The sequence below is a fragment of the Lynx rufus genome, unplaced genomic scaffold, assembly GCF_022079265.1.
Source record: "Lynx rufus isolate CCGP_SWC_20201006 ecotype Redwood Valley unplaced genomic scaffold, mLynRuf1.p SCAF_5, whole genome shotgun sequence".
In the NCBI taxonomy this organism is placed as follows: domain Eukaryota; kingdom Metazoa; phylum Chordata; class Mammalia; order Carnivora; family Felidae; genus Lynx; species Lynx rufus.
Genome location: NW_025814867.1, coordinates 136,269,785 through 136,293,127, shown reverse-complemented (window position 1 = coordinate 136,293,127; position 23,343 = coordinate 136,269,785). Strand labels below are relative to the sequence as shown.

The window sequence follows — 23,343 nt, the reverse complement described above, 5'->3', positions numbered from 1 at the left end:
AGACTTACCTCTAATATCATCTTTCTCCCTGCACTATATGTCTTTAAATTAGTGGTGTTTTTAGCTGGCAAGACTAATTTCTCTCTTCTCCAAAGGACTGATGCTGGTGGATTAGATTTCACATCACAGCTTATATTGATCGGGTTTCCTTCCCAAGAGTAATAAATTGTTTGGTTTGATATAAACTTGGGAGCATCTGTAAAGCAAAATAACGTAACATTTATAGACCTTTTCTTTTAGGTAAATAATCAATTAATGTTAACAACAGTAATTATTACTCAACTACAAAAAAAAAGCCACATCAATTCTAATTTCATATATTTAGTGTGTGACAGCAGAACTCATGAAAATATGTTGTTTGACTCTTTCATCAAATAATTTTAAAATTAATATAAAAATATTCAAAGTTTGTCAATTATTAAAACATGGAACATTAGTGTACAGAATTTGCTTTTAATAATCTGAGAAAAAAATTATCTATCCAGTTAATTAATAGCTATGTACGTATATGAAATCTGTTTCTACAACAAACTTCATTATAAAGTGAGAGTTTAGGATAATGGAATCAGTGGTCATGTGTCATTTTTAAATCTTGTCTTATTCATATAATTTCTTTTATAAGATATCTTGAAGCATATATAAAATCTAAATTGAAATGTCAATATCACAATTAAGAGACGTTTTTTTTTCCTGAAAAATAATTTCCAGTTTTAATGAAACCAGAGATGATTTAATTTAATTGACAAAGTTGATTTGAAAATTAACCAGTGCCTCTGAGGGTCTGTCAAAACTGAGGCTCCTACATCAGACCTCTGTAAAAACAGTTAAGAGAAAATAGACAATATTATTATATTGTTTTATCAAAATAACCTAATTGTGAAGACACACAAGCGTGGTTTATAGCCTTGCTCCATGCCAATCATAACCTCTTCAAGTTTCAGTATCTTGACTGTATAATTATTAGAGAGAATTCATTTTTAAATTTTTTACTAAAAATCATAATCCTAAATTAAGTGGTAGCTAAAATGTTGCTGGTAGAAAATGTTGATTGTTATTGTTATTAATTATTTAGAACTTAGTATCATTTCACAAACTATCAATTTCAGTTTTGTTTTGTTTTACTACCTGTAATTACTTAAAAATGAGCTACACCAATTTTGTTATATCAATAGATTATATATCTGATATATAAGAATTATAATTTATAGTACAAATGCACAAGTAATTTTAAAATCCTTGTCCGTTATTTGTTTTAGTGTATGTTTTTAATGCCCATCTCACAGATTTGAATATTATCATAATACTGGTATGGAATATTAATTGAATGTTTTCCATGTAAGACAGTAGGATTGTACATTTTATTCTGTTTTATCTTTTTAATAACCTTGTGAGGAAGGTGCTATTCTATTTGAAGCATGAAGGATCTGGAGTAAGGGCTGTGCAGCTTATTCTAGCACTAAGTTGTAGGTGTGGGATACGAATCTAGGGTGATTTTAACCAGAGGCCATTCACTAGATATCCATTCAACCCAGGAACAAAATTATATTATTCAGTGCTAGCAACGTATTGGTGATGTGGACTCTATCATACGTTATTGAGGTAAATACAATTTGAACAACCCCTCAGGAAGATAAAGAGCCTTAAAAACCTTTATAATTTTGATTCTGCAATCTGGTCTTACGTTTCTCTCCAGAGAAAATAAATAGAAATATCCAAAGTTTATATAAAGGACTTTTAATGCATTATTATCTTAACAAAAACTCAAAACCACTTAATGTCCCTCAAAAGAGAATTGTCTAAATAAGTAGTAACACATCTTGGCCCTTAGGTGTGCTTAAATATCACACAGACATCTCTACCTATGGTTACCCTCAGCTTGCAGGGTGCCCGTCCTTCCCGTCTGACTGTCTTCAAAACTGACCCCACACTTCCTCAACGCAGCCTGTCCACAACCTTCAGTTGGGGGTGGGCTTCTGTACTTGGTGCTCCCACAGACTCTATGTTTTCCCTCAGCACGGTCACAGGCATTGGCCAGATCCATGTCATTGTGTTTTCACTAAATGCTCTGACTCTTACAAGTTAAGATGTGTCTTGCTCACAATTATATACCTGACAGCTGACACAGTGTAAGGCGCTTACTCAGTTCTCAAAAACCGTACATCAAGTTTACTTGAAATTAATCAGCCAATTAATTTTCAATTCAACAGCTCAGTTAAATTGAACGGAAGGAATTTTCAAGGAGAAAAGAAAAAAAGAAAAAAAAGACCTTTTTCAAGGCGTGGAAAGACGAAGTGAAAAATCTAGGAACGTATAACTAATTAGGGGTACAACTGTGAGAGAAGCCAAACTTCCTGATGTTCAGAGTGAAAAGCTAAGGTTATATAGATATACAGCTCTATCTGTAAAACATTTTATTACTCTTCATAAATATGAAATATAATCTCTTTAACATTATAATATTCTAAGGAAAGGTTTATGGATAATTTACTTGCATATACGTATAGCCCAATATGAAAATCATACATGCTAATGGAACTATTAATAGACGGCTGACTCACAGCCTACTCTGTCCATGACGCGGCATCTGTATAAATATGTATTATATTATTATAATTTGACCGTAAACTTAGGGCAAGATTTGATTTTTCTCCAAAAGCAAGCAATTGCTACTAATTGTCTGCCTGATGATCTCAGTAGGAATTTAATTTGGAATCACTGATGTTGAATGCAAACATGCTACAGGCAATACATGCTATCCTGAAAGGCACATTAAAAAGTGTATTTGTGGTGTGAGGCAAGAAAATATTGATAACTTCCATCTACAATAAAACATAAGTAAATTCCCATACATTACATGCTTTGTAGACTCAAAACACTACCAGTGCAGCAATATGCACTAGCACAAGATTGGCACGTTAATAAAACCGAACAATTGGTGTTGGGTCACTGTTTGAAGAAAGATATGATTCTGGCACAGGCAACATGAGAAAGCTTCAGGCTAAAAACAAGCAGCCACATTTCATGTTGATAATCAAAAAGAGTAATTTTCAGAGAATTGGCCTTTTTAAAGAGTAGGCCTTTCACATCCTGAAAGACTTCAAGTATTGTGCCGAACAAATAAACTTTGGCAGTTAAGAAAACAGCAGGCGGAAGGAGGAGGAGAGAGGAATATGGCATCAATAAACCATAAAGAAATGGAAACATCTCTCAGGGCATTATATGTCCCCCAAATCCTAGTGAAGCCCAAAACAAAATATTCTACAAAATTCAATGAACAGAAATAACTTTATGGGAAAAACACATTTTTTTATCTGAGCAAAGTAGTGAAAAAATCAGAGAAACATGAATACTGACACGATAAAATATGTCATTCGCTGGATGAAAAAGTAGCAGTGTCCCTTCAGAAAGCTTCAGGTAACAATGAGAACTGAGGAAAGTGGCAAAAATGCCCTCCTTGACAAAACTTTTGTCAGGTTTCTATAACCCTTTTTAAAAAAACTGTTTATGTATGTATGTATGTATTTATTTATTTTTATTTTTTATATGTAATTTATTGTCAAGTTAGCTAACATACAGTGTCTACAGTGTGCTCTTGGTTTTAGGGGTAGATTGCCATGATTCATCATCACTTACCTACAACACCCAGTGCTCATCTCCACAAGTGCCCTCCTCAATGCCCATCACCCATTCCTCCCTCTCCCCAGCTCCCCCAAGCAAACCTCAGTTTGTTCTCTGTATTTAGGAGTTTCTTATGGTTTGCCTCCCTCGATTTGAAACTATTTTTCCCCTTCTCTTCCCCCATGGTCTTCTGTTAAGTTTCTCAAGTTCCACAGATGAGTGAACACATATGATATCAGTCTTTCTCTGACTATTTCTGAGAGAGAGAGAGAGAAAGAACGTGTGCACAAGCAGTGGTGGGGGGCAGAGAAAGAGGGGAACAGAGGATCAGAAGCAGACTCTGACAGCAAAGAGGCTGACAGCAGAGAGTCTGAGAGTTCATGACCTGAGCCAAAGTCGGATGTTTAACCAACTGAGTCAACCAGGTGCCCCTCTATAAGCCTTTTTAGAAGGACTAGGGTTTATCCTCAGGACCTTCCCTGATCGGCTGCGTTCTTCAGTAAAAAATCCTGAGCCAGTTTAGTGGAAATCTTTCTATCTTGGATATTTCAGTATCTTTGAAATCTGGTCAAGTTCCTTATTACCCACCCTTAATGCCCATATACATGGCTTACTTCTATAAGAATTTTGTGGGGTTAGTTTAGCAAGAATCACATTGTAGTTGAAATGTAATCAAGTTTCTCTTAGTAATTTTCCATCCACTGACTTCCCTCATTCTGTTCAATGACTGTAAGTCTCCACCTACTTTTGTTGTCTTTGGAATTTAGTTCAATCTCTCTCCCCCATTAGAACAGTCGTGACCCCTATTGCGATCAATTTAAATACAAGTCTACCTTAACATATTTAAGTGCCAACATAGTTTCTCTCTGACAAAAGGTAGAGTACATTCCCCAAAAAAAGGCAATTAAAGGAAAACTTGTTTCCTTTTGTTTAAGAAGAAAGAGAAAAGCAAAGAAAGACATGAAAGAAACATGGCGGTGTTAGAATCTATTGGATTATTTTCTATAATTTTGAATGAAACAGTTTTGAACAATCAATCACACAATAAAGAAATTCACCCCAACCAGACTTTCATGCAGGGAGACAGGGAAGATTTATATCCAACTGTTTTTGTATTCACCAAGTGATCTTTGTGCTTATTGTATTTACCTATGAACAAAGTTAAACTTGTAATACTTTCGTGCACATGGTCATTTTAAGTTATGCAGAACTGGGACAGATATCATAGCATCAAATATCTGAAAAAGGAACCGGAGAGTCCTCTACAAATCTTTGTTCTACACACAAGAAATTTGACTCTTGGATATTTGGGAAGGTGGTGGCAGAGACAACCCGTAATCTTTTGCTCTTTATTATCAGGTTATGAAACCACAACATTATGCCAGTTATTCTATTAATAACTAAGTACATTCTCAGAGAGTGGTTTTAATAGATCATTAATAGTGAAATTAGTGTTTGAAGTGATTATACCAAGTAATCAAGAAGTATTTTACTAGTCGTATGCTGCATTTAAGCAATAAAGGAAACATGTAATAGAATTTGGAAAAAAAATTTGATGGAAACAAATGCACATTGGTACACTCATTTCAGGGTGATGTCAATAAAATGAGATAATTAACATCATAACCATTTTGCCAATTTCTCTGCTGAGGTATGAGGAGCTAATATGTAAGATGAAATGTATTCTGGGGCATGTCGATTATTTTCTGCACTCAGGGTTTAATGGCTAGAATTACATTTTGGCAACATACCCTTGAATAGATAGTGCTTCGATGAACATTCAGGAGTTAGTTAACCTTACACTGAGAATTGAAAAATAACAAAAAAGCATGGTGAGAAAGAGAAGGAGAGAGAATGAAAGAGGGCAGGAGGAAAGAGGAGAAAAAGAAGGAAAATAAAATTAAAAAGGACAAGAAGACAATAAAGTGTATTTGGTTTTGTTGTAGAATTTATATTTCACAAATAGCTCCTGATTTCATCCAGTGCTCTCTTCTGTGTATTGGGGATCAAAGGCTGAACATGAAAGACAAGATCCCCACCTTCTTGAAGTTTTTATGTTCTCTCAAGTTTATTTTATGATTTGGGGTAACTTGAACCAACTCACTGATACACTTACATCAAGTTCAGCATCAAAACACAAAAAAACTAAAATAGTAAACTATGAATTTATTTAAAACTGTAAACAGAGAGAAAAGTAAACCCATTCTTTCAATATCACAAAGTCAAAGACAATGCTCTAAACTTCAGTTGGAAAATGTGAATATACCTTTTATTCTTAATTAATAAGATATGTTAAACTATTGTATATAATTTGATTGGTTGGGGTGTCTGGGTGGCTTGGTCGTTTAAGCATCTGACTCTTGATTTCAGTGCAGGTCATGATCTCAGTTCATGAGATAGAGCCCTGAATTGGGCTCTGTGCTATCATCACAGATCCTGCCTGGGATTCAATCTCTCTCTCTCTCTTTCTCTGCCCCTCCCTGTTCACATTCTCTCTTCTTTCTCAAAATAAATAGACATTAAAAAATAAAATAAGGGATTCCTGGGTGGCTCAGTCAGTTAGGTGTCCAACTTCAGCCCAACTCATGATCTCGCAGATCCTGAGATCAAACCCCGTGTCGGGCTCTGTGCTGACAGCTCAGAGCCTGAAACCTGCTTCAGATTCCATGTCTCCCTCTCTCTCTGTTCCTCCCCCACTCACACTCTGTCTCTTTCTCTCAAAAATGAACATAAAAAAATTTTAAAACAATAAAAAATAAAAAATAAAATAAAATTTGATTACTGCTTATATACAAGATTGGTATTTAAAAGGTAATCTCTTGAGACGCCTGGGTGGCTCAGTCGCTTAAGCGTCTGACTTCGGCTTAAGTCATGATCTCACAGTTCTTGAGTCCGAGCCCTGCATTGGGCTCTGTGCTGACAGCTCAGAGCCCGGAGCCAGCTTTGATTCTGTGTCTCCCTCTCTCTGTCCTTTCCCCACTCACGCTCCATCTGAGACTCTCTCTGTCTCTCTCTCTCTCTCTCTCAAAAATAAACATTAAAAAATTTATTTAAAAATAAAAATGAATAAATAAATAAAAGGTAATCTCAAGATTTATTGTCTAGCCCTTTTGTGGTTAAGAAATTATGAATATGCTAACCACAGCACTTTTGCTCTTGATCCATGACAAGTGAAGTAAGTCTTGCATTAAGAATAAAATTGCTAAGGGGCGCCTGAGTGGCTCAGTCGGTTAAGCGTCCGACTTCAGCTCAGGTCACGATCTCGCGGGTGAGTTCGAGCCTCGCGTCGGGCTCTGGGCTGACCGCTCAGAGCCTGGAGCCTGTTTCGGATTCTGTGTCTCCCTCTCTCTCTGCCCCTCCCCCATTCATGCTCTGTCTCTCTCTGTCTCAAAAATAAATAAACGTTACAAAAAAAAAATTAAAAAAAAAGAATAAAATTGCTAAAATAAACAGAAGGTATTATTCAACATCTCAATAAAGAATAAATTTAATCCCCAAATTAGCATATTTACTAATGCCTTAAAATATAATAATTACTTTTTTTTGAAGTAGGCTTCATACCCAGCATGGAGCCCAACCCGGGGCTTGACCCTACAACCCTGAGATTAAGACCTTAGCTACAATCAAGAGTCAGATGCTTCACCAACTGAGCCACCCAGGGTCCCCCTCAAAATTACTTTTTAAAACACTTTTTAAATTATATTTTTTTTATTTAGAAATGTATTTACTATGTAACTTTTACATCAGGAAAATTCATAGGAATATCCCAAGTTGATCTCAATATTCAACTTCTTATTAAGACATTTATGAAGAAATTAGGTTGTTACCACTTTTCAAAACATTAAGAGTTGGAAATTTGTTATGTTGCTTCCATCTTTGTTGGCTGTCCATGTATGTTTTCTTGAGTACATATTACCTCTTATAGAATAATATTCTATCTAGAATATAATGAAAACTAAGGGGGTTTTGTTACTAAAAATATCATTCATAGCATAGAGCAAAAAAAAATAACTAAACTAAACGTAATTGTGAAAATATCCTCCATACTGTAAAAGTAGCAAACATAAACACTGGTATCTTTCTGTACCTCTCTCAACAGTGAAACTAAATTTGATTCTTTTTTAAAGTTAAGTGAACTTACTAGCCTTTGTGTGTGTGTATGTATGTGTGCTCAGGCGTATGTATTTCTTCTTGTGTGAACACATATATGCATCATTTCAAGGGAATTTCAAACCATCTGTTTATCTGTTGAGAGATATTAATTATATGGAGTTGAATCATAAGCAGTTTCATTTTCATATTTTAAAAATTTAAGTTTCTGCACTTGAGGTAATATGCTTGAGAGTTAAAAAAAACTATTATATTTTTTCTTGTGTTATCAAAAGGGCAAAATTCATTTTCAATTTTCTCAGTATTGTGGTATCATATATTATACTTTATCTTTTAAACAGTTACACTTCTACAATAACTTAAAAATTAAGTACACTCTATAAACTACTGTAAATAATTAACATTTTATTTACGCTTTAATTGTATTTGGTTTGATATCTTAGCTAATATTTATCTATTCTTCTATTTATTCCATCATCCATTCTAAACCCTGCCATCATAGGGTGCCTTGCCAAACAAAATATTACAGTCCTTTAATCACTGAATTGATTGCCCATCTCTAGTCAAAATAATTTGTGTCCATTGACACTAAGCTAACCATCAGCAAATATGGATATACCTGTTTACATATAAAAGTTTCACCACCCTGGCTATTCATCAAATCATATTTTGAGCTTGTGGGGAAAAAAATCCAATGTCTAAGGGTTCCTCTGAAAGATTCTGAATGTACTGCTTTGGGAAGGGTAGTTGCTGCAGTAATTATCCCCAAGTATTATTGTGTGTCTATTTTATACTAATTACTGTTAAAATGAGGGGTTTCATGTCAACAGGGAATACTCTCTAGGGGATCAGGAAGATGCAAAAATATATAAGTATAATGAAGGCAATATGTATCACAATAGAAGTGGAATGGGTAAGGTTCTTGTCTGAAAGGTATCAGCACTGAGCCTAATTAGGACATGCAGGGGAGGCTCAAAGAAAACTTCCCAAAGATCATGATCCTTACTTCTAAATTTTTTGAGCATATAAAATGTGTTGAATACAGTGCTACCTGCTTCCCATGGATTGTCACAACAAGCCTGACATTAGGAATCTGGACACACACACACACACACACACGATGAACTACCAATGGAAGCCAGAATTTTGCAGCTGCTGTTTATAAGTAAAATATTACATTAGAAATAATGTCAGGCCTGCCATTGGATTCAAGTCCCAACTATGCCAGATAGCAACGATGTCACCTTGATTTTCTGTTTATTAGTTTGGGCTTTGGGTTTTTTTAATTTTATTTCTTTTTAGAATTAATAGTTGAACTAGTTTCTTTAATCTCTAGGAGTTTATTAACACAGAAAACATGAATCTTGGACAAATTAAAAATATAGACAGAGGATTATAATATTTACCACATATAAAGAGGCATTGGACCATATAAAAGGTGAAATTTGTTTTTGGTTAAAATTATAAATTCCTCAGGATAATGTTAATTATCTCAAGTTTATAAAAGCCTCTGGCTGGTAGTTTACTATACATACATACATGTAATTTTATGTATATATATGTATGTATGCTTATAATGAAAATGAAGAATAATCCTTTTAGTAAATACCATTTTAATAAGTTAACATGTTTAAAACCAAAGGATGCATGTGAGAAAATCATGTGAGTTCCTCAGTGGCAAAAATATTGGGACGTACATGATTTTTAGGCTCCCATGTCTTCTTCTAATTACATGATTAATAAAACTATATTTTTGCACAGACTGTGAGAAGAAAAATATGTAAAACTGGATGTAAAATGAATACAAGTCTTTTTTTTTTATTTTTTTTTTAAATTTTTTTTTCAACGTTTATTTATTTTTGGGACAGAGAGAGACAGAGCATGAACGGGGGAGGGGCAGAGAGAGAGGGAGACACAGAATCGGAAACAGGCTCCAGGCTCCGAGCCATCAGCCCAGAGCCTGACGCGGGGCTCGAACTCCCGGACCGCGAGATCGTGACCTGGCTGAAGTCGGACGCTTATCCGACTGCGCCACCCAGGCGCCCCAATACAAGTCTTAACAATCAAAGAACTATGTTCTCCTATCTATCATCACAATGGAAAGATCTCTAAAGTGTAATTATTTAAATCTAATTAAATGGAAGCCGTATAGGTAAAAAGCTGAGCTAGAACATTTCAACAGTACTTACATCCATAACCTTAAGTGAATCTCTAATTTAAAGTTACCAGCATAAGAAGAAACACCAGAGTGTGTCAGGATCTGAATTTGTCATTTCCTCAAAGCGGGGATCAGGAAAAGTATGTTCCAGGCATATAAGAAGACATTAAAGAAACTTCTAAGACTGCTTTCAGACTAGTGCCAAGTTACTCCTGTTTTGATAAAATGTACTTTAAAATTTTTCTTTGCCTTACGGCTGAGACTTAGGGCTGCACATGCAGCTGGCACTCATCAATGCATTCCTAACACTGCACAACTTCCCTCCCTGATCATTTGCTTACTACAAGCTTTCCACTTTCTCCTGTCATTCCCTCTCAGGCTCTGAAGGCTTTTTTTCTGAACATGGTTTATTTGTGGTTGGTAACTGTGACCTGAGTAAAGTCTTACATTCTTGCTGAGTGCTGGTCTGAATTCCTGAAGTCAGCTTGCTCGTGAGCTGGCCAAAGCTGATAACGACACACAACACACAGGCTTTGGGAGCTGAACTATAAAAATCTTTGACCTGAATTTCCACAGGTTCATGAATAATAGAAATCAGGCAGCTCACTACACAAACTCACTATGCCCTATCTGTTTTGTGAATCGAATTGAAAAGCATAATAGGGTAAGATTGACAATCAATGAAAATAAATTTGTCTTTAAAAACCATATTGATAGCATAACACGTACTGCTCTTGTAAGACAATTTTGGGATCAGAGTAAATCTGTCTTGAACACTCTCCAAATAATTTACATACTGCCATGAAATACTAACCCTTCTTGTAGTCATCATACTTTGTGGTATAAACGTTTCCATTTTTTTCTTTAATATACATTTTAAGAACCACAGTAAAATAAAATAGGATATTCTTAAAAGTTTGACATTCATTCTTCACCAATAAATCACAGTGTATAGAAATACCATTCACTTCTCTCCCACTATCTGGTTCATTGTGTGGCCTGGCCATTACTGGCTTACTAGCCAACCAGTTTCTATTTTAAGACAATGTTGGGGTGCCTGGGTAGCTCAGGCGGTCAAGCATCTATCGGTTTTGGCTCAGGTCATGATCTCACAGTTTGTGGGTTCAAGACCCATGTCAAGCTCTGTGCTGACAGCATGGAACCTGTTTGAGATTCTCTCTCTCCCTCTCTCTGCCCTTTCCTTTTTTTCTCTCTCTGTCTCCCAAAATAAAAATAAAAATAATAATAATAAACTTTGAAAAAAGACAAAATTACTATTCTGATTAATCCTTTCTATAAGGTTATCCTCATACTTTTGAAATTAAAACCTTTTATGAAGATTTATAACACTTCACATCAGCTGACCTATGCCTGTCTACTTTATCTCTATTTGAATCCACTTCAATCCGTAGACCCTCACCACCCCGACCCTTTCCTGCATTCAGCACATTGCACTAGCTTCCCATCTGTCTGATCACTATGACATACTTCATCTTAATATGTCCATTTCCCAAATTAAAACATAAATTCTCCCCGCAAAACCCACATAAGTTCCATGAGAGCAAGGACAATGTTACTTTTCTCACAGTTCTGTACAGCACCTGAATTTATATTTCACATCCAGTAGACAGCCAGCAAATAATAGTTAAGTCAATAAATGAAAATCCAGGTAAGTGCGGAGAAAAACTATACCAACATTTGTTTCATTTTCCTAATATCACAGAATTTAGGACTTTAATCCAGTATTAATTCTGTGGTGATACATTGGTTTTCATGGACTCATTGCTTATTTTGTGAAGAAGCCAGCCCCTTAAATTAACTAAGAATTAACTGCACATGTTGTTTTAATATCTAAATCACCTCGACGCTTTTTTCAGTCATTGGATTTTCTCATTTGATTTATGCTGAGGGAATCTATCAAGGGAATAAAAACTAATATATCCTTTGGCACTTTTAGAGGATAATTCAATTAATAATTTTATAGATCCAGCTCTCCTGAATGTTCACTCATAGGCAGAATCAGCTATGGCAATTAACTGGATTCAGTCCATGTATCATGGGAATTCTAGTGGCTACATGGAATACTAAATTAGATGTGCGTTTATTGCCAATTAACCCTAGTGTTGGATGTGCATTTTCTGTACCAAATTTGAACAAAGTTATGCATAAATCTCAGCATATTTTATGACTCGAGAGTCATAAGTGTCATATTAAGATAATGCTTATGTATGACTTCTTAGCACACATTGGGTTTCTCTTTAATTTGACTGCTATTAGTGATATAATTATTACTGATAATAATATAAGCTTGATTAGGAGTACTGTGAATTATTCTTCTTTCTCTTGTCTTAATATTTTTCCATAAATTGTATGTGCATATATATATATATAATATATATATAGTATATACATAATATATAATATATTTTTATCTGAATATAAATGCATTTACAAAATAAAGGTATTTTACTACCTCTGGTTATTTCTCCTCTATTTATGCTTTATATAATTGAATTTTCCATAAAGCTACAGTATTTTAAAGACTACATTATTATTATGCACAATTCTACATAGAAATTTAGGAAACAAAGCTTAAGTGAATCTCTTTCATAAAAACTACTAAGTTGTCAAAAGAAAAATAATCGGTCATACGGATATAACAGTGTTAAAGTTGTTCTATAAATAACAAAAACTCTCAGTATTATTACCATAATACAATAATAATAATAATAATAATAGCAACATTTGAAATAATGATGATGAGGGGGCGCCTATGTGACTCAGTCAGTTAAGCGTCACAGTCTTGATTTCAGCTCAGGTCACGATCTCACAGATATGTGCATCAAACCCAGGGTCGGACTCACTGCTGATGGTGTGGAGCCTGCTTGGGATTCACTCCCTCTCCCTCTCTCTCTGCCTCTTCCCCGCTTGCTCTCTCTCTCTCTCAATAAATAAATTAAAAAAAAAGAAAAAGAAATAATGATGATGATAATAGTTAATGTGGTGTTTATCATCTATCAATCAATGTTTAGGCGTGTTATGTAATGAACAAATTTAATTGCAATTACATTACATTGGTACTATTTACTGTCAGTATTTTACCTTTATATTCATTACCTCTTAATTGAAAGGCTGAAATATAGGTAATTATGTAAACCTTTTCTACCTTCCTTTAAATGTCTTCAATAAAAATTGGTATCAAATTGTTACATATTTTTAACTTTCAAATAACCACAGTATTATTTAGTTGGACTTAGATCACAATTTCATTCTGCTTAACTATCGTTTATGTTAACATATATTTTATATTTTTAATGTGCATTTGATTAGAATACTTTTTGGTGATAAACTACCATCAAAATTAATTAATTATACATAATATAGAAAAATATTTTCAGCCAAATTGAATAAAAGCAATTTGAGTTATGATTAGAAATGAATCATATGTGATATATTTTCAGAGCACTGCATCATGGTAAACAAAATAAAAAATTATACAGCTTCTCCTAAAATAAAATTGACATGGATCTCCATCTTTAGTATTTTTTTTTCAGCTAAAAAATGTGCATTCCTTAATTGTGTTTACCCAAGGTCAATATGCCCCCTAGCATATGATAAGCATTAAATAAATATAAAATTAATGAACGGATATGGCAATAATTATCAAATAGCTGGTACTATACTATTATGCACAAAATTTGTATTACAAATAATCAACATTTTTATAACATTACAAATAATCAACATTTTTATAATATTAATGGATTTAAGAAGTAGAGAAATTAAATGAAAATAATGTTGAAATAAGAACACATTGTAAACCATAGTATAAATAAAAAATACCCATAGCAAAGATTTAATTAATGAAGCATTTTTTTGTTTACCTTTTATGTTTATTTTAAAATGTTTTATTGTAAATCTTATTAAATAGGTAACCAAGTTGCTTCTCAGTCGCCTACAATTTTTATTCAGCCAAGTGAATAAATTAGTGAAAGTGCTTTTGATTTTGCTTTTCCAAAATAAAACTGTAAATTTACAGGAAAAGTTAAGATTTAAGGATATCTGCTACATATAAATATATCTTTGGGATTTCCCAGAGAGTTTTTGGAAAATCATAAATATGTGTTTTCTTTTCTTTTCTTTATTTCTTTTTCCCCCCACTTTAGAAAAAGGGATATTAGAAATAATTGGCTTTGGTTTTGTGCATATTACATTATAGTGGAAACGTTTCTACTCATTCTAGGAAATAATATTTCACTGTGCAAAACCAAACAATTTGAAATAAAATTTAAAAATAAATATGTACATATTCAAGTGAAATTATTATCTTGGTTTATGAGCCTATGATGTGGAATTGTATATATCTAATTTTTATTATTGTATAAAAATGTAAAATAACAATCTTTCCAAAAAATAATTAAAATGAGCAATCACAATGTGAAATGCTGCTCAAGGAAAGAAAAATGGTTAAATCAATTGTTAGCATTGATGACTCATGACTACTAGGAGCAAAAATTAATCACATTGAAGTTTGAGAAAATCACAGAAAAAAATAAAAGTGTCTCAAAATAGAATACCTTTTATGGTATTAGGCTGACTACATTGGTAATTGTTCTTATAATCTTAGAAGACTTTTTATCAAGCCCAAGATAAATCAGATTTCCTAAACAAACAGGATAATCACTGAATTACTTGTATCTAACAAGTAATATTTGAAATCCTGCTACAGAGGAAGCATTTTAAGATACCAAGAGTGCTAAAAATATTTTAAAGAGTGAATTGCTCTTAACAAGCATCAGAGGGGCAGAAACAGTTTTTCTTATCAGCAATATGAGAGCACACAGGACATTTCACTCTGGATGACCCAAAACATATGAAATAAAGTGATCTATGTGAGTAAATATAGTAAGTCAAGTGAGTCACATAGGTTTTTGAAATGGTATGGATGCAGAACCAGTATAATCTGTTCCTTCCTTTCTAGATCTTTAAAATATTGTGATGATACTACAGTTCTTTAAAATATTGTGATGATATTACATTTCTAAGAGGATTTTTTTTGTTTTTTCTTTGTTACTGCTCATTTGTATAGTCTCTATGACACATTTTAATTACAATTGCATTAAATTATATGTTATTTTATGATATTTTCTATGCTGACCCATATAAGTAGATCCCATCTTCCTAAATATATTGCAATATTTGTATATCCTTTCAATCATTTTGCATTTGAAAAGCACTAATAATACACTATTTCTAATGTTATACAATAAATATCATTAACCTGAGTGATTATTATGAGGGTTGTTAAATGAAGATACAAAAATACCATTTACTTCTTTAACATCTTTAAAAAATTTATTGAAAATTATGTTGGTTTTTCTTATTCAATACGTGATGACACAAGCAAGTTTGAAGCAAATGAGAGAAAAATGTTAATAAACCTGTAATCAGGATTCACAAATCCGATTATTACTTTAAAATTATCTTGTACTCATGGGCATGTACTTCTGATATAGCTTATTTTATTTAGCAAATATTTGCTCCCGAAGCCCTCTCAATAGGAGCGCATTACCATCCTGGAATGACGATAGGCTTAGCCACATGACTTTTTGGATGTGACATGAGCTAGCACTTGAAATCAAGCTCCCATTATGGGGTTTGTTCTCTTGTGCCTCTGCCATCACCATGAGGTGGCTTCCTCCCTGTAAGGCGTCACCTCTTCTGCCTGGTGACAAGTGTTACTGGACCCACAGCCTGGAGTTAAGGATTGCTGCTTGACACAAGGCTCCCTACTGAAAGCCTGCCTATGTCAGCTGATTGCAGTTGAGCATGAGAACTATTATTATATAGCGCTGCTGAGTTCTGGAATGTTTATTATGTATGATTATGGTGGCGTTAGCTGCTGATGTATCTCATTGCACTGCTCTATTTAGTTCTCATTGACTCTTTTCACTGTTTCTCATGTTATATATTTTGCTACTTTGTTTTGTTTATTATCTGTTTTCCCTTCTAGAATGTAAAGTTCACAAAGTCATTTTTTTTTTATTTTTTTTTCAACGTTTATTTATTTTTGGGACAGAGAGAGACAGACCATGAACGGGGGAGGGGCAGAGAGAGAGGGAGACACAGAATCGGAAACAGGCTCCAGGCTCTGAGCCATCAGCCCAGAGCCCGACGCGGGGCTCGAACCCACGGACCGTGAGATCATGACCTGGCTGAAGTCGGACGCTTAACCAACTGCGCCACCCAGGCGCCCCCACAAAGTCATTTTTGCTTGCTTAATTTGGTTCTCTATACCCAACACTTGGAAGAGTGCTGGGTTTGTAGGACATGCTTGATAAATACTGTTGAGTGAAAATATATGTAATTAAGGTCCTAACCTCAGTATGCTTCAATTCGTAAAATAATGAATTTAGATCCATTTCTTCCTCTTCACAAATCAGGAAACTGAAGTTTCGATAATTTAAATAACCAATGTCTTAGGATTAGTTCCAGCAGGTTCATTAAAATTTAAGGACAGCCGCTAACACTATGACATTCAAATATTGTTTTAGTAAAGCCCAATATATTAGAAAACTACTATCTAGCTTAAATCATCACAAACAAAAGCTGGCTTAAGTCAGTAGATAGGTATCAACAATACATGGATAATATTAGGAAAAACTTGTCCTTGCCACTGCTCCACTGAAATTAAATAATAGAATTCCAAGGATTAAAGGATTTAATGATTACAGAGTTCTGGCTGGTTGGATTTGAGTTGTTTAACCGCCTTTCTCAAGAATCAATATCATAAGTTTTGGTGGCCATGCTATTATGGACTAAGGTATAAAGTAATAAATCCAACAAGGTAAATCTTCATCCTAGGGAAGAGGAGGAAAGTGGAGAAGCATTGTTATGAACTGAATGTTTGTGCTCTCCCCAATTCAAGTGTTGCAACTCTGCTCCCCAATATAATGGTATTAGGAAGTGTGGCTTCGGGGAGATGATGAGGAGTAGATGAGGTCATAAGGGTGGAGTTCTCACAATGCGATCAGTAAGTACCCTGTAAGAGTCAGAAGAGAGCATTGTTCCTGGGCTCTGTTCTCCATCCTATGGGGATAGAAATAGAAGCCAGCCATCTGCACCAGAACCCCACCATGTTGGTTCACTGACCTTGGACTTACAGCCTCCAGAGCCATGCAAAATAAACTTCTGTTGTTTATAAACCACCCAATCTGTGGCACTTTGTTATAGCAGCCTGTACCAACTAAAATTTTTTGTAAACAGTCTGCCACAAGGTCTTGTGGGCAGCTTCACTCTGTGAAATTCTGCATTAGTTCCATCTGTGACATGGTCCTTTCTGTTAAATCCACAAAGCTCACTGCTATGGACTGAATGTGTATCCTCCCTATGCCTCCCCAATTCATAGATTGAAGCCCTAGTCTTTAAAGACACAGTTTGGAGGTGGGCCCTTTGAGAAGTAATTCACAGATGAAATCATGAGAGTAGAATCCCATCACGGGATTAATGCCCTCAAATAAAGTGGGAGAGATAAGAGGTGTCTCTCTGTGTGTGCATCTACCACGGAGAGGCCATGTAAAGACATAACCAGAAAAAAAAGCTCTCACCAATAACCTGGCCACTCTGGCATCCTGATCTTGGACTTCCAGATTCCAGAATGGTGAGAAATAAATGCTTGTGTCTAAACCACTCAGTCTATGATATATTTATTTTTTATAGCAGCTCAAATTAAGACACTCACTTGCTAGTGAGAATTGTAATTCCTGGGGCAAAGTCTTCAATCCAAAGGAAGGACAGCAAGCTGTGACAAACTGGAGGTAGAGTTTGATACTTCTGGACAACTAAGTTAAGCAGGTGCCAAGAGGCAGTGATAAATCCAGTAGCTATACAATATGACTATTTTTATTTCTTTGTTTGAAATTTGTTTGTTCATTTCTAAGGTTTGTCCTCTCAAGGGTTGGATATTTCCTAAAATTCCTGAACAACTTTTCATTACCGCAATCTCTAAAGTACATTTGAACAATAAGATTTGATTTGAATCAAATTATACCTGTCAGAGAGAGATGAAATGCGATAAGACTAGAATAACTGATAGTAGCTTTACATAAGGAGCGTGGTATTTCAAATTTTCCCAAGGGGTACATGTTAAGTTTGGGTTAAAAAAAAATACAGCTGAACAGTAAAAGGTTTTTCACCTTTTTCTCTTAATATTCTGTTCTTATCTCCTGCATATAGAGATAAGCTTTACATTTCTCTCAGACACTGTCCTTGAAATGATCATAGTGGTTATAGCACTAGAACCAACTGATTTCTACAAATGAGCTTCGTTTTTAACCTCTATATTAAACTCGGTGTTATGGTGAGTGTAAAAGTTAAGGTCATAAGACAAGATTTCAATCACAGATATATGTGTGTGTCTACTGTGACTAAGAAGGTTTTCTAATTTCAAGGTGTTTATTAAGATAATTTTTAAATGTTAAAATCCTGGTCACATATTATCTACCTCATCCTGTACATGTAACAGATCAAGCTTCTAGAATCACTGTTATCTTGAGAGACTGTAAAACGTAAGGAAAGAATTATCTGATAGAGCAAAGATTTATCAATTCTATGGAAGACATGTAAATATGGAAGTAACATGAGTCTGTTATAAGATTAAATAATTAATGTTGTCATATCTTTAAAAGGTTTATGATATTGCTAACACTAATATACTAAAAGAGAAAATGCGTGTAAAAATTGCTATTATGTCTGACAAGAGATAAAAGCAGGTACAAAGAGGTGGATGAGAAAAAATGTAAATGAAAAATTTAATACTTCTTAACATGCATTGTTATCATTTGTTAAATTAAATCTATCACATAAAAGAATTAAGTCTAATTAATAGGTAATATTCAATAGCCACAAAACTTAATGATATTCTATTTTTTACCAAATGTACTATGTAATCAGTGCTTATTCTATTAAACCACATATCACATGCCTGTTATCTCCTTTGATCTATAAATTGGAACTTTAGTTCAACCTATGTTTCTTAGTAAGGGTAATGCCTTTGAAATGTTGAAAGTGAACTGGCAGGAACCCAAGAAATCTGTTAAAATAAAATATAAAAGAGGTTTTGAATTTTATATAAAGGAGGTTTAATCTCCTAAACACCTTAAGTTTAGTGTTATTACAGCAAATGTGGTTGGTATGAATTATAAAGGGCTTGATTCTTGTTGACTCACTCTTAGAAAGAGTATACGGTACCAGCTTGAATCAGGCAGTGAAGATTGTTCTGGTCGGTGGTTTATGACACTGTGTAACGCTTTTGTGTTTTCAAGGTTTCTACACTGTTTTGATTTAAAGATGCAGAATAAAAATATTCTTACCATTTATAACTTATAAATATTTATTTACAACAATAACTTCTCATGGCCGTGCATATCAGGTTCTAAAAGTTTTATTGCTAGTATAAATTAGCTACTAAGTAAAATATCCTATCTTATAACAACCCAGGCTTTAATTACCAAGAAATAAGCTTATTAGGTAGTTTTATTACTTATTATTGGTGCAATGCCCAATCAAAACTTCTACTAATATGAAAGCATACAGGATTTGTTACAATAGTGGTGTCATAAATGTGAGAAAAGTTCCAAATTTCATAATACAATTACACTACATTACAAAGATGACCACTGAAAATGAAGAGTAGGCTGCCTAACTAAATTACGACCATGGTTATAATTTCCAAATGATCATTTAACATTCCACCTCAAAATAATGCTAACTGTAGACAAATGATAACATTGTGGCATTTCCTCTATTTGCATATCAAGGGTAAAATCTAAACTTTAGCAATTGAGGAGATTAAAATTAATAATTATGCTAATTTCTACTTACATATAAATTCATCTTTCACTAGCATACTTACAGAACTTATCATAAAAGAATTTTCCACCATCATTTTCATCAATTTTAAGCATTTTTCTTAAATGCTCTTAATTTCTTAAAAACTCTGAACATCTAACTGTAAACCTCAGGTAAAGCTCTCCTATATCTTAATTTAAAATCTGAAATGATTTACAAATGGACAACTTAATACACTTTCCGGGATGATTAATGTTTGCGTAGATAAATGAAATTGACTGAACAGAAGATCAATATACTGAATGGGAAAACGGAAACTCAACTTTTTCTTAGGACTTTGCATTTTAAACAATCTTTGATCAGTGTAGTGTTTTATTTCAGAACGTAAAACAAATGAAATTTGGAAAAGAAAAGTGAAGGAAAGAAATGTACTAAAAACAACTCAAAACTGAAACTAAGACATTCATATGTCAATTCCAGAAACTAGGGATACCAAATATTTTTATAGTTTAAGGTTGTATGAAAAATAGAATATTTATAAATTTCTGTTTCCATAATGGCAGTATAAATCTGTGATTGTCCATCTCGCCTAAGGGTAATAACTAAAGGCTCTAGAGATGACACATTAAACAAAAAGACAAAAACAGTCATAAAAACCACTACCTAAGGCTTCTGTAGAGTAAACAAAATCAAGGAGATTGTGGAAGGAAATTAAAATTAGTTTCCCACTTCCTTTTCACCATAGCTGAGGAGGTTCACCCTGATTCTGGAGCTAAAATCTGTCCAGAAGTACAGTGGTACCTTGGAAGAAGCCAATATAAGTTGAATAGTGAGGGGGAATCCCAAATAGGGGTCACAGAAGGAGAGGCCATAATTCTGCATATAAAACCATAAAAGTCAGCCTAAACCCTGAGCTTTGAATGCATGGAACAGGAACAAACTTGAATTGCAAAGTCTTTAGGAAGTTAACGGAGATTTGAGTCACTGCTTACCGGAGGCAACACAGAACTTAGGAGTGAATGTCTGCTTAATATATTTTTTCCAGATGGTTGTCAAAAGACTTAGAGTCTGCACAACATAATATTTACAGTATCCAGGACTCAATCTAACATTTCTTTACATTCAATGAACCAGGAACATATGATCAATTCTAAGGGAAAAGATAATTAACAAATGCATTTCAAGATGACCCAGATGTTGACTCTACCAGATTTTAGATTTATAGATATTAGAGTGGCTATTCTAATGATGCTCCATGAGATAAAGGAGAGCAGCCATAATATGAATAAGAATTTTAAAAAATGTCAGCAGAGAAACAGAAAATATAAAATAGAACAAAATTAGAAATTTAGGAAAAAATTAATATCTTAACTCACTGATTGGGCTCAGGAACAGAAAGGAGATGGTGAAATAAAGATCAGTTAATTTGAAGAGAAAACAGGAAAAATGATCTAATCTAAAGAACAGTGAATAGTTAAATATGTAAAGCTGAAGGACTATAACATCAGAAAGAAACTTGGATATTTAAGGGTGAAGAAAGAGCAAAATGGCTAAGTAAATGAAAGTATTTTATTTTCTCTTCAGTTCCTAAAAATATTTATGACTCTTTAATACAAAACTTACCATAATTTATGTTGAGATTTCAATGAATGTAGATGTAACATATATGAAATCAGCAATAAAAAGCTCACTGGTGGGCAGGTGTAAAAGGACCGATATGGTTGCAGTTTCTCTATTTAACATAAGGTGTCAAAATATTAACTCTAGGTAGACAGTGAAATGTTAGGTTTGTGTATTATAATTCCTAGAGAATCACTTAAACAAAAACAAAAACACATGTTGCCAACATACAAATTAAAATATCAAAATCTCATATAATTCAAACTAATGCAGAAAAATTGAACAGAATATGAAAATAACAGAAGGAAAAAGCAGATAACACAATTGTACACCTAAATGAAACTGTATCAATAACAGTATTAAAGTTAATGGTCTGAAGCATGAACTATGGCAAACTATGAACCATGGACAAAATGTAGTCCAAGGACCTCATATATGTATTCTTACAGTTAAGAATGGTTTTTACATTTTTAATTATTTGTAAGAAACAAATGCACAAGCCTTTAAGATAGTTTGCAAGTACCACTTAAGGCTCAGGAAAATCTGAAATATTTATTACCTGGCCCATTTATTGCTCATCCTTACTTTAAATATTCTAATATAAGCTAGAGATTGACACAAAGAATGAAAAAGCAATATTTGGTCATATGCTGCCTAAAAAGGCACATTTTTATTTCATATAAAAATATAAGTAGATGGAAAGTAAGCAAATGAAAATGGGTGTACAAGCAGTAAGCCAAGGAAGGTATGAGTAGTTATGTGAATATTAGGTAAAATACATCAAGTCAAATGATTAGTGGAGAAAGTAAAAGAAAGAATTCATGAGGAAGACATATGTGGGAGAGAAAATAATGACCTATCCCCCAAAGATATTCACGTCATAATCTGCGGAACCTATAAGCGCGTTACACCAGGAACTTTGTTTCCAGCAGGAACTTTGCAGCTGCGATTAAGTTAAAGATGTTGAATTGAGAAGAATATCCTAGATTATCCAATGTGGGTCTCATGTAATGGCAGGAAATCCAGAGACAGAGAAGATGTGAGAAAAGAAGCAGAATTAGAGTGGGGCGATGTGAGAGAGACTCCATCTGCCATTGCTGGCTTTAGAGAGGAAGAGGACCAAGAGCCAAAAAATGTGGGCAGATTCTAGAAGCTGAAACGGACAAGAAAACAATCCCCACAAAGGAACACAGCCCTACTGAGTTTTCACTGCAGTGAAAATCATTTTGAACCTCCGACTTCCAGAACTGAAGGGTAACGTATTTGTGTTGCTTATAGCAATTAAGTTTGTGGTCACTGGTTATAGAAGAAATAGAAAACTAAAACAATATACAAACTGTAAATGTGCACGGCCTCACTGAGCCTAAAGATACATGACACAAAAATCAACAGGAGGAAAGTGAGAGAGAAAAGTTCACAGTCATGGTAGAGGATTTTAACACCTCTCATTCTCATAAAACAGCTATACAAAGAAAGTCAATAAAGACATAGAAGATTTAAATAAGACTATCACCTACCTCCATCTGATTGGTATTTCTAACACACAGCATTCTATGACTGCGGAATACATGTGCTTTCCATACACACTGTGTAGTTACCAAAATAGATCATATGCTGGGACATAAAACAAATCTCAATAAATAAAAAATAATAACAATCATATAAGGGGGTGATTTTAAACAGAATTGAATGAAGAAATAAATAACAGCAAGAAATCTAGGAAAATACTAAATATCTGGAGATTAAATAAACACTTATAAATAACTATGGACTAATGATAAAATCACAGAAGAATTAGGAAATATTTTCAACTAATGACAAGAAAAACACAACATATCGTAATTTGCAGGTTGCGCTGAAGTATTATTTAGTGAAAAATTTAGAGTTTTATATGGTTATATTAGAAAATAAGAAATATCTGAAGTAAATGACCTAATATTCCACTTTAAGAATCTATGGCCAAAAACCAAAGCAAGACCAAAATATAT

The 23,343-nt window shown here is 33.9% G+C and overlaps 1 protein-coding gene across 1 annotated transcript in view; it reads right to left on the bottom strand.

The window, feature by feature from the left end:
* NCAM2 (neural cell adhesion molecule 2) overlaps positions 1–23,343 on the bottom strand; it is a 215,915-nt gene that overhangs the window by 108,556 nt on the left and 84,016 nt on the right. The window contains exon 8 of the mRNA XM_047099839.1: positions 9–196. Coding sequence (XP_046955795.1) covers positions 9–196 — 188 coding nt within the window. The remainder of the gene's footprint in view (positions 1–8; positions 197–23,343) is intronic.